The sequence below is a fragment of the Manis pentadactyla genome, chromosome 4, assembly GCF_030020395.1.
Source record: "Manis pentadactyla isolate mManPen7 chromosome 4, mManPen7.hap1, whole genome shotgun sequence".
NCBI lineage: Eukaryota > Metazoa > Chordata > Mammalia > Pholidota > Manidae > Manis > Manis pentadactyla.
This window is the reverse complement of record NC_080022.1, coordinates 51,512,851-51,525,364: the sequence shown is the minus strand read 5'-3', so window position 1 is coordinate 51,525,364 and position 12,514 is coordinate 51,512,851. Positions and strand designations below refer to the sequence as shown.

Genomic DNA, 12,514 nt, shown 5'->3' with positions numbered 1-12,514 from the left:
GGCTACCAGAGAGGGCACTATGCTGCTGTAGGTAACACCCCACTTGGCCAGTTGTGGGTGTTTGTGCCACACCACTCTTTGGCTTTTGGGTCCAGTCTCGTACCCACCCCAAGATGGGATAGGTGGTTATTACCTTTATCGCGGCCATTCCAATGATGGGTTCTGTAGCCAACAAGGCATGATACATGGCAGCCAGTTGTTTTTCTATCAAAGTGTATCATACCTCTGCCCCTTTCTAGAGTTGTGACCAGAATCCAGTGAGTTGGCAAGTTTGTTCAAGCCACTGCCAGAGAACCCCACCATAACTGTCTTCAGTTACATGAACATCCAGCTCACAGGGCATTGATGGGTCTGTCACACTCAAGGCCTGCACGGCCTTGACTGCCCATTTTGCTGTAGTAAAGGCAGATGCACATGTTTCATCCCAGTCCCACCTGATGCCCTTTCATACCAACTGGTATAAGGGCTTCAGAATTTGTGCCAAGTGCAGGATAAACACTCCCTGGTAGCTTAGAAGACCCAGAAACTCCTGTAGCAATGCTACAGTTGTAGGGGTAGGAAAGGCCTAGACTTTATCTATAACTGCTTCTGGTGTAACTTTGGTCTTACCTGACCAGATGACCCCCCAAGAATTTGACTGACAAACCAGGTCCCTGAAACTTGGTACTGTTCACAGCCCATCCTTTCTCCTGTAAATGTTGTAGCAGGCTACGTGCTACACCTTCTAGGTCTGAAAGAGAATCGGCCATAAGTATGACATCATCAAATAATGGTACAGCCGCACCATTGGAGGTTTCTCCCATGTAGCCAAGTCCTGGGCTACAAGTCTATGACAGATGGTGGGGCTGTGGAGGTAACCCTGTGGAAGGATGGTGAAAGTCCATTGCCGTCCTTCCCACATGAAGGTGAACTGTTCCTGACTTTCCTGCTCAATGTCACTGGAAAAGAAGGCATTAGCAAGATCTACCACATAATGGTATGTTCCTAGTTCACGGCTGAGGGTATCTATCAGGCCTGCAATAGAAGGGAGAGCAGCATGCATAGGGGGTATGACTTTATTCAATTCTCTGTAATCCACAGTCATACGCCAGGAGCCATCTGGCTTTTTTACTGGCCACACTGGGGAATTGAAAGGATTGTGCATGGGCTTTATAATACCCACCTTTTCCAGCTCCTGGAGAGTTTCTCCAATCTCTTTATGCCCTCCAGGCAATTTGTATTGTTTGGTATTAGTCACCTGCCGAGGCACAGGCAAAGCTATGGGTGAGTGCCTAGCATGTCCCCACAGAACTGCCTTCACCACATATACTCTCAGTCTGAACTCACCTGCAGTGGTCTGCAACCATAGACCCTGCAGGATATCAATTCCCAAAATATACTCAGGGATAGGATATATATATACACAATATACTCTTTGGGGGGTAGATGCCCTATTCCCAAAGGGATTTGGGCTTGTTTCACTCTTATAGCCTTACCCCTATATCGATCTATGATAGTGGGGGTCCTGGGGAGCCACTCAGGGTTACCGTGAATCAGTGAACATTTGGCCCCTGTGTCCACCAGAGCCAGGACACATTGTGTGTTCACTGGGGACCAATGGATAGCTATTTCAACATGTGGCCTCTGGTCCCCCTCTGGTCCCTCAGGGAAGATACCTCGACCTTCCCCTCAGTCAAACCATGTTCCCCAATCATCTTCCTGTGTGGGCTCAAGTGAGGTTGGCTCGCTCTCCAGCAGGAAGTCTTCCAAACAAACAGGCCAGACTTGTGGCTCTGTCTTTGACCTCCGCCTCTTTGGTCTTAATGGCTGAAACTGTTGCTCTGGTTTCAGTTGTTGCATAGCTCTAGTAAGATCCTATTTGACTTCCCATCTAATTTCCTTCCATCTGCTCCTGCCCATATTAAATCAACCCACATCTGGGTCCTTGTAACCTTCAGGGGCCCTTTAAATTCCTTTAAATTCTTCTTGTGAGTAGCAGATCTTATTTCTTTCAGTGTTCTCTTTGCTTCAGCCTCTACTAAGTTTGCTACAGTATGTGTCACCTCGCTTATGGGATGCCCTAAGTGAGGGGAAAGAATGGCCACTAGAGACCCAAAGAGGGATGTGGGAGTCATTTGAAGCACAATATTTCTCATCCCAGTAGTGAAAATCTCTTCATCTGGGCCATAATTCTCTGGAGTATAGATGGCGTTTCTTATGTCTAGCTCTCCTAACACCTTTTGGAGCTCAGCATACATCTGCCGTCTCACAGGAGAGGATGGTAGATACTCTGATTGAGCCACACAGCAGGAAGTTCAGCCATAAGCCAATCAAGGAGGGAGTGATTCCCTGGGGTCTGATGTGCATTTTGTAATCGCTGCCTCAAGGTGGGCTGCACTGTCAGGGAAGCTAGCTTTCCCACCTTTGATCCCGACAAAACAATCCCATCCACCCCTAAGTCCCACAGTGCAGGAGCCAAGCTGATATTGACTCCAAGGTCTTCTGCCTAAACCAGGAGCCCAAATCCACCAGCTCAGCCTGAGTATAGGGGCGGACCATAGAGTGCTCCACCACCTGGGGAGGGGGCTGCTCTTCTCCTTGGGGAACTTTTAGCTGCTGGGTCTTTATTTTCTTTACAACCACTGGGTGTGCTTTCAATACAGGAGGCGTCCGTGCCCCATGTACCACCCCTTCATCCTTCCCCAGCTCCTCCATTTCTGGGGCTGATGGCACCTTTCTCTCCCTTTCCCTGAGTGCCTCCTCTGCTACAACCTTTACCTTTTCTACTGTGCCTCGCAGCAGTGCTAGCTCAGTCTTTGGCCGCTCTCTTCAGCAGCACCTCAATGCTTTACACCTGGCATTCTCGTGCCATCTCCACCTGTGCTTCCCTCAGGAGTTCGTCTTTTTCCTTGATGCCTTTTCCTCCTTCACAGCACCTGACAGCACTGCCATCTAGTTCTGTAAAAAATCTTTTACCTCTTCAATGGCCCCTTGCTGCTGGCGTTCTCATGCTGCCTCCTCTTGCATCAATGTGGTTTCCTTCCTCAGGGAATCCACAGAATTTTGCAGCTCACGTTCTCGTGCCACCATTTCTTGGGTCTTTTTCAGGAGCATGTCCTCTCTTCTGTAGACTTTTTTTAATACTATGAGAAGCAGCCAACCCACAGTCCCTGCTGCCTCATGGGCACTCTATCTCTCAAAAGACCTACTTACTATACCAAGGTCTATCTGTATTGCCTCAGGTATCTCTTCCACTTGCCTCCAGTCCTGGGATGAGGCCCAGTCCTCTAGGAGGCAAGCCACCTCAGACCACATACCCAATGGGCGACTGTGGGGAAGTTGGGGTTCCTATGGCCAGGATCCTCACAGAACTTAAACCACCTGATGATGTAACTGTCCTGTTGCTGGGCTGCCGCTTCCACAACTGTAGGCAATAAGCTATTAGTATGCTATAGAGAGCTTGGCCCAGTGCTCTGGGCGGAGACAGAGACGCTAGTGCTTGACCTACTGCTGGAGAACAAGCCGGGTAATAAACCCTCTCACCCCAAGAATGTTTTGCTGTCGATTTCTTTGGTCACAGTGAATCCATAGCGAACTTGCCCGGGGCTGAAACCCATTGGCAAGACAGGGACAATTCACTGTCTCCCATTCACAGGGGCAGCCCACTGAAGCACCCCTCCCATAAGGGCAGCCTGTCTTTTTCCATCGTCAACAGTGAACCCTGCTGACTTACCAATTGTCTTGCCAGTGGGTTTCAGCCCTGGAAAAGTTCGCTATAGATTCAATGTGACCAAAGAAATTGACAGCAAAACTTTCTTTGGGGTGAAAGGGTTTATTACCCAGCTTGTTCTCCCGGCAGTAGGTCGAGCACTAGCGTCTCTGCCTCCGCCCATAGCACTGGGCCGAGCTCTCAATATAGCGCAATAATAACTTATTGCCTAAAGGTGTGGAAGCGGTAGCCTAGCAACAGGACAGTTCCATCATCAGGTGGTTTAAGTTCAGTGAGGATCCTGGCCATAGGAACCCCGACTTCCCCACACCCATATTATTAAATCCTCACTCCAACTAGTGTAGTTACTGTCAACATTGAAAGAAGCTTTTACTTTAAATGATGGATACCTTAAAATCCATGTCAAATCTGTCCAACATCTGTGTCATCTTATTATTGGTGCCTGTTGATTGTCTTTCCTCACTTGGAATTTTTCTGGATCTTAGTATGATACGTTGTGGATAAAATGGGAGTTCTTGTGGCCAGGATTCTCACCTGCCCCTGGTTGACTAGCTCACTGCACACCTGTGGGTAATACATGGCTGTTGACTATATGAAGAGCTCTGCCCAGTGCTCTGGGCATGACACGGTGGCACGGCTGCAAGGCTGCAGGAGAGCAGAGCAGAGGTTGGAGTGGTTGCAGCACTGAGGACAGAGGCCCAGAGGACAGCTGTGAGGGACAACTGTGCAGAGAGGCCCATAGAACGGCTGTGCGGGACAGCTGTGCATGCAGAGAGGACCAGAAGACAGCTGTGTGAACAGAGGGGCCTGCCCAGAGGACGGCTGTGCAGACAGAGGGACCCAGAGGCAGAGATTGGCTTGCTGCATACAGACTCACTCTGAGTGAATGGGATTTTAGTGACTGACCTGCCACCTGGAAATAAAGTTGGGTATAACCCTTTCACCCAAGAACGTTTTGCTGTCGATTTCTTTGGTCACACTGAGTCCATAGTGAACTTGCCCAGGGCTGAAACCCATTGGCAAGACATATGTGTATGATTTTTTACTATGTCCTGAATATTTTGGGTATCATGTTATGACTCTAGATCTTATTTAAGTATATGTTTTTGTGGTAGAGGAGGCACTATTGCTAGGTGAAGGTAAAGGTCCACATCCCCAACTCTGCAATCCACTGGAGGTAGGGGCATATTACTGGGTGGAGGTGGGAAATCAGGCTACCCCCAAGGCTGACATTCCCTGGCTGTGAAGGGGTCGAGGGACCTTGTTTCTGCTCCCTGATTGGCCTGCAGTGACTCCATAGTGGATGTGTTGGGAGAGTTGTTGTTACTTCTAAGGTGGGATCAGTTTCTATCTCTGTCTTCTCTGATATCACCCGATTTGTGTGGGGGCGGAGTGGGGATCAGGGCACCTCATTACAGCCAGCTGAGGGTGGACACCTAGGCTCCCTACTGAACCTCTGGAGGTAGGGCTGGGGCTACCATTTGTTTCCTTGTGTCTGGCCAGAGTAGACCAATTACTGGCTTTGACTAGAGAGAGAAGGATTTTCTTGGAACTTTTTTTTGTCTGCTGCTTTTGGCATTTGGCTTGCCAGCTTCTCTGTCATCTACTCCAACATAAATGAAGCAAAAATAAAACCCAGGAAACACTATCTTACATTTTCTTGTATACTGAGATCCCTAACCTGTCTGCATTCTACTCTCTACCTTTCAGTCTTTATTTTATGTATTGTGTTCAGGGTTTTAGCTGTAGTTAGCGGGCAGAATAGAGAGAACAGATGTATTCTCCTTTAAAAATAATTTTTATGATGTAATTTTAATTCACGTTCCTAGTACTTTACATCAGGGAAAAAAATGTTTTCCAATCCTTAAAACACAGACTTCCTTTGCGTGTGAATATTTTAAATCCCAATTAAAACATAACAGAATGTTTAAGGAAATAGAATATTATAAACCATTAAAGTGATGCTGTAAATATGAATTTATTAACATAAAAAGATTCACAATGTAATGTGAAAAGCAGGTTTTTCAAAATATGTTTGATATAACCTACGTAAGGGTGTATATAAAAATATATGTGTAGAGGAAGATTTGGAATGATATAAATGATACATATCTCTGGGAAAATAGAATTTAAAGTGTATATTTCCTGCTTTTTGCTCCTTGAGCCTTTTAATTCTCTTGTAGGAAACATACTGATTTTGTAATAAGAATAAAGCATAAATTTTGCATTTATTTACAGCACATAAAGTATATCCACAGTCTTTTTTCTCACCGAGATATTATAATTTTTGTTTGTTTTCAGAACTCATAATCAATGTAAGCATCTGCAATCACTATATTTAATATCTTATAGGTTCCTCTGCCTGGCATGAAATGGGTAGATAATCACAAAGGTGTTTTTAATGTTGAAGTTGTTGCTGTTTCATCTATCCATACACAAGTAAGTGAGTTAATAATTTTTATGATCAAACATCACTTGAATGAATTGAACATATTGTCTATTAAATCAGTTTTGTTAAATGCCCAAAGGCTTATGAGACTACATGTTAGTTAAAAATGTATAGATTTAGAAGTTACTTCTTAAAGAAATCAACAAAATGCATTTAATGTCAACCAAAGCAAATATTTTGCTTTTTAAAATGTCATTGACTTCATTTTGAACAATTAAGTGATTTTTTTTTTAAGTTTCAGATATGTAGCTGAATTATGTATTAGAACTCATTTTATTTCTCATAGACTCAGTCATTTCAAATGGAAAGAGTTCTTAAGGATCATTTTCTCCATATTCTTCACTGTGTATCTAGGTTATACCAGGCTCTCCTCATGGCCTTTATATGTGCTCTTTCTCTAGCTGGAATACTTTTCCTCCTGACATTCACTTCTCTTCATTAAGGGTGCTCCTTACCTCAGAGAGGCCTTTTCTGGTGGCTCTTCTTAAACATAGCAGCCCTATCACTCTGTATCATCGTACCCTGTGCTTATGATTGCCTGTGTTCTCTCTCTCTGTGTCACTTTCACTTTCTCCCAGGTTTTTTTTGTGTGTATGTGTGTGTATGTACACATATACATACATATGCATTTGTTTAGACTGTAAGCTCCATGAGGTCAGGAATGTTTTTACCTGTCAAGGAAAGCCCTCTCTTCAAGGCCTTACAATATAATAGGGCAAAATGTAAAAATAATTATAATACAATAAAATTAATACTTTGCTAGATATGTGAACTAAATATTTCCTAGCACAGAGAAAAGAGTTATCTGTTCTGTGGGAATTGAGATGCTGTATTGATGAGCAGACAGCACAGATAGAGGATGAGCAACTCAGATGATAAAAAGCAAGTGCAAAGAGACTAGTAGTCTGTTTAGGGTGGGTAAATGGTGTGAATGCAATTTGAAGTTACTGGAAAATCATAGTAGATGAGGATAGAAGAACAGGCTGGTGGCAGATTATGAAGGTCCTTGAATGCAACAAAATTTAGAATCCAGATAGATAGTGATTTCTAACCCAAATAGAAAACATGAAAGAAGTAAGTTGGGAGCATGCTAAGGCTTATGCTCTCCATGAGCAGTTACGGAGCTCTGTTATTTTTTGGCCCATGGAGTTTGAAGAGCTTATGCACTTTAGATAAAGATGTCCTATAGGCAGAAGTAATTAATTTGGAGTTCAGGATTAGAGGTAACAGACTAAATGTGATAGCTCAAATTATACTGGAGAATGTGATTTTCCAGGGAGAAAATGTACAATGAGAAAAGGTAAATTAAAAATGGAATACAGGGGTTCTCCAGCTTGAAAATGGAAGGAGAGGTGTGCAGCCCTCAAGTTCACCACAAGGCGACCCTGAAGTTCAATGATTTTCTAGCAGAACTTGCAGAACTCAGAATATAGTCATATTCACAGCTGTGATTTATTTTAGTAAAAGATACAAAACAAAGTCAGCTAAGGGAAAAGAGTTCAAGTCCAGAGGAAATAAGGCACAACCTTCCAAGAGTCCTCTCCTAGAGAAGTCACACAGGGCAGGTTGAAAAAACATGAGTGAAGTGCTATCTGCTAGGGAAGCTCATTAGAGACTCAGTTCCCTAGGTTTTTACTAAAGACTTGTCACATAGGCATCCTCTGCCTAACACATTCAAAAATTCTAGATTCTCAGGAGGAAAGCAGGTATTTGGCTTAAACCATATTGTTTGCACAAACAAGTTTAGGCATTGTAAGCCCTCCTCTAACAGTGGTCACTCTCCTGAAATCCAGGTTCCCAGACACCAGTGAAGGGCTGATCTCAGATGATTGCAGTCTTAAGCTTGCTATATTAATTCTTCTCTGCACAGCAAGGTAGAGAAAAATAAGAAGAAAAAGCAACTTTATATTATAATGTTTTAAAACAAAAGGGGTAGTATATAGGCTTTATTTAGCAGTACACAGGTAGGTCCCAGTAAAAGAATGGCTCCAGTGGAGTTTTTTCTGTTACTGGATATGCCCTGTGTTTCCTATAGTCCTTATGCTTCTGATAATAAGACTGACATTATAGTACGCTGTTGAAATGTATTCTTTCCCTTAATAGAGGTAGTCTTGGTATCATATTATATCTTAAGTATAAAAATATTTTTTTCACAGTTTTTTACTTCTATAATCATTGTTAGTTTTCTGTTTTTAGAGTTCATTTATCACTTCTAACTTTTATGGAGGCAGATACATGTGTTGTCTTTATGTGACAAAGAAGGGTTTTGGCAAAATATATAGATGATTTAGAATCTGTAATATGTAGGGGAAAAGTAAAGGGGAAGTGTGTACTGTGTAGCACCTTGGCATTCACAATCTTATGACTACTCGAAAGTTTATAAATTTTGCAACTATATAAAACAATTTCATTACACATTATGATCTTTTTAAAAGGATCAATTGAAGACAATAAATGTTTCTTAAAATGTTTTATACTTTGCTTGTAGTTCTTTGGCATTTACTGTATATATAGTTAGAACTCAATAGAATTATTTTTTATTCATTTAAAACATACATCTCAAATTAGAGCAATATTAGAATTATAAAGTGAAGGGTTCAGCATTACTACCTTTTCTTAAAGTTTGTTTTCATTTTTAACTAAATAAAAGTCTTCTCAAAGTTCCCATAGACTTTTGCTCAGATCTTGTTGGTCAGAACTGTAGCACGTGGTGATCGAGGTGCAGAGGAGGGTGGGAGAGCAAGCATCTACCCTGGGACTGGGCCCAGTACTGCTTAGATTAGACTGTGTGTGGTTCTGTTAGTGTAGTGGAGGTTTAGTAATGGCAGTCAGGATTCAGTCAGAATTGGGAAGTGCTAGTAATTTGAAAGGAGAAAATTTATATATAAATAATTGTTAACTTGGTTAAAGGTAGTCCACTACTAAGTGAGATAAAAGAGAATTCAATTATTTTAAAGAGGTAACAGTTGCAGAGAGTGAAAAGGCAGGAACTTAGAAACCTAAGGCTCCTGAAGGCTAAGAATCAGACTTCTGAGATGAGGACTCTGCTGCTTCAGGAACGCATTGTGTGCCATGTGTGATACTAAGGAAACTTGGTGGAGGGCACTTCATGTGGTGAAGCCTGCTGCCCATGTCTCTCACTTCTGATCCACAGCATTCATATCTGCTATCTGCCATCAGGAAAACAAACAGGAAGAAGGAAATTCCTTCTAACTTCTCAAGCCTAGGAGACTGTTTCTTGTACCCTCTGTTATCAGAGCCTAACCACAGCCAGCTGACAGGAGAAATGTAGTTTGAAGAGTCTAGTTCCCCATTACAAAATGTGGTAGAGATGGAGGGCTTGGATGGACCTGAGAGGTAATAAATTAATAGTGAACCTAGGTTGGTTATTAATAAACCTGCCACAGTAATTGAGCTCTAAAACAATAAGGAAGACTCACACTGCAAAAAACATATCCTTGATTAGTGTCGGTGGATTTCTTGAGTAACCAATAGTTTTTGAAGTGGCTACTTTACAATAATAAATGAGAATAGAGCTAGTGTTTAATAGGAAACAATGATTGAATATACTTACATGTATTTTTTGTATTACCAATAAAAAAGACATACTAGTGGTCCATAGTTTAGGGAATTTACAGAGTTACAATTGTTTAGTGCTTCTGTTCATTCTTTGTTTTAGGATCCTCATCTTGACAAGTTTTTTGCCCTGGTTAATGCTCTGGATGAGCACATGTTCCCAGTCCGAATTGGAGACATGCGAATCATGGAAAATAACTTAGAAAATGAATTGAAGAGCAGTATTACAGCACTGACTTCATCTCAGTTGGAACCAGTGGTCCGATTTCTTCATCTTCTGCTTGATAAACTCATACTTTTAGTTGTTAGGCCTCCTGTCATTGCTGGCCAAATAGGTAATTAACTTACATTTGGGGAATAATGAAATTTATAATTAGGCATTTCTAACTTTTGCAGAAATAGAACCATAATTCCTAATTGCTATCTATAAAGACTGTATTTAGTTTTGGGGGCGTGGAGGAAGAGAAGGTTGTTATTTACTTGTTTCTATGCCAGAAAAATAACTTATTTTTTGTCTGTTTTTATAAAATGTGCCACATAGACCTCTACTCAAATTATGGAAATGAATTCATTTATTCACTCAACAAATATTTATTAAGCACATACTATGTACCAGACACTGATAGGCACTGTCTAAGGCTTGGTTCTTAATTTTAAGGATCTCACAAGCAAACAGATAAATGTTCCATTTTACATGACATGTTGTCTACCTAGACTGTATTTTCACTCGTCCACTCTCCTCTATTTAATGTAGTTGTTCTTTTCTTCATTAACTTAAAATCTCTTTGTCTGTGTTATTTTGGAAGGAGAGAGAGTCCTGTTTCCTATCCTTTTCCCAAGATATATTCATCTACTTTTGCTAACACATTTCACCCAAATCTTGCAAAGTAGTTGAGCATGTAAAAAATGTCAGCTAACCTGTTACAGAAATTTTGTGTTAGTGGTGGCACAAGAAGGGAAGAGTAACAGTTCCTTAGGATTTTTTTTTTTTTTTAAGGGGAGGCTTCTTAGTAGGGATAATTCTTGAGTTGAGCATTTAAAGATGAGTAGGAGTCTGACAGGTAAATAACTAGTCCAGAGTGATGAGACAGCATGTGAATAATACACAGACAGATAAATGAACCTGGATATTTGGGGAGAATTATAAATAATCAATTATTAATCGGAGGGTTGGTGATTAGAGATATATTAGTAGGGAGATCATGTGCAGTCTTCCATGATATTTTAGGGAATTGTGACTATTATTCTATAAGAAATCAACAGCATTTGAAGTATCTTCTTGTCTTAAATAGGGAAATAATATGACCAAGTTTGGTTTTTATAGAGATGACTGCTGCATGGAGATGCTTTGAAAGTGGGAAAATCTGGAGGCAGGGAGACAAATTAGGAATCTTGTAGAATTTGATACAAAAAACTATGAGGTCCTAACAAGGTAAGTGACAGTGGGATGGAGAAAGAAATGGTGGGTTAAGAAGTATTGAAGAGATTCGTAAAGAATACTGTTACAGAGTCTTAGGACAAATCACTAGGTTGTATACTTGAAACCAATATAGTATTGTAAATCAATTCTACTTCAATTAAAAAAAAAGTCACAGGAGAATGTTTTAAAAAGTTAGCATTGTTCATTTTTGTAGATTGTGTAAGTAAAATATAATAACAATAGTAACAAACATTTGCATAGCATTTATTATGTGCCAGGAATAGTGCTATGTGCTTTATTTATATTAACATATGGAATCCTCACAACACTCTATGTATAGGTATCATTATTAATACTATTTCACAAATGAATAAAGTGACAAACATGATGCTTAAAAAAATTGCCTGAGAATTCAAACTCAAGCAACTGATTCCAGAGTCCCACTCTTACCTACTATACTGAAGAAGTGGCCACTGATGAAATTAACAAGAATAATTTTAGTCAAATAGTGAAAGTAGAAACCAGATTACAGAAAATTAAGTAGTAAACAGTAGATGATGAAAGCAATACGAAAAGCATATACTGTTCTTTAAGGAAATTTAGTTAGAAAAGGAAGCAATGTTGATTAGGGCATAAGAATGGAGAGATTAGAGCATGTCTGTATGCTTTAAGAAACTAGTTCCAGGGGAGAAAAATATAAGATATAGAAGTGTGATAGGATTTAATTAAGGAAGCAAGTCCATAGGACAGAAGAGAAAGTGGATGGATCATTCTTATAGGAGAGGAGCACTGCTTCCTTTGGAAAGGAAATAAAAATGGTTTCAGATTTAGATAAATTTGTAGTAAAAACTTGAGGACTTTCATGCTTTATAAATCTGTACTGTGAGATAAAAAGCAAGATTTTCTGAGAAGGGAGAAAGGGGACCTGAGTGTTGAGAAGGATTCTGATGGTTTGCAGTAGCTACTACGAGAAAAAGGAAGAAGAATTAACCAGGAACATAGGTAGGATTGCTAAACCCCACTTAGGTTTCCCTCTCTCAAGTCTCTTTCTTTTCTAGTTCAGTATGTGTATAGATTGATCTTCTTAAATGACCACTTTTTCTGATTATTCCATTTTTAGGAAAACTTAATTGGCCTTATTATATATTCATAATTTCCTGTCTTGATTAAAAAACTCATAGAATCTGAGGCTCTGTTGCTTAAAATAGCTGTTTGGTTTATCCATTTATTTGGTGTGCTCCCAGAATTTCCCAGCTTTTGCAGAATTATTGTCATGTACTGACCTGAATGTCTGGGAATTAAGTATTGCTTAGCCTGGCACTTAAAATGCTATACAGTCTTACCTCAACCTGTTTTTTTC

General features: G+C 40.7%; 1 protein-coding gene across 13 annotated transcripts in view; it reads left to right on the top strand.

Annotated features, from left to right (window-relative positions):
* DOCK7 (dedicator of cytokinesis 7) overlaps window positions 1-12,514 on the top strand; it is a 252,706-nt gene that overhangs the window by 149,416 nt on the left and 90,776 nt on the right. For all 13 annotated transcript variants that reach the window (XM_036911277.2, XM_036911273.2, XM_036911272.2 and 10 more), the window contains 2 exons: window positions 6,062-6,148; window positions 9,838-10,069. In XM_036911277.2, the coding sequence (XP_036767172.2) occupies window positions 6,062-6,148; window positions 9,838-10,069 (319 nt within the window). The remainder of the gene's footprint in view (window positions 1-6,061; window positions 6,149-9,837; window positions 10,070-12,514) is intronic.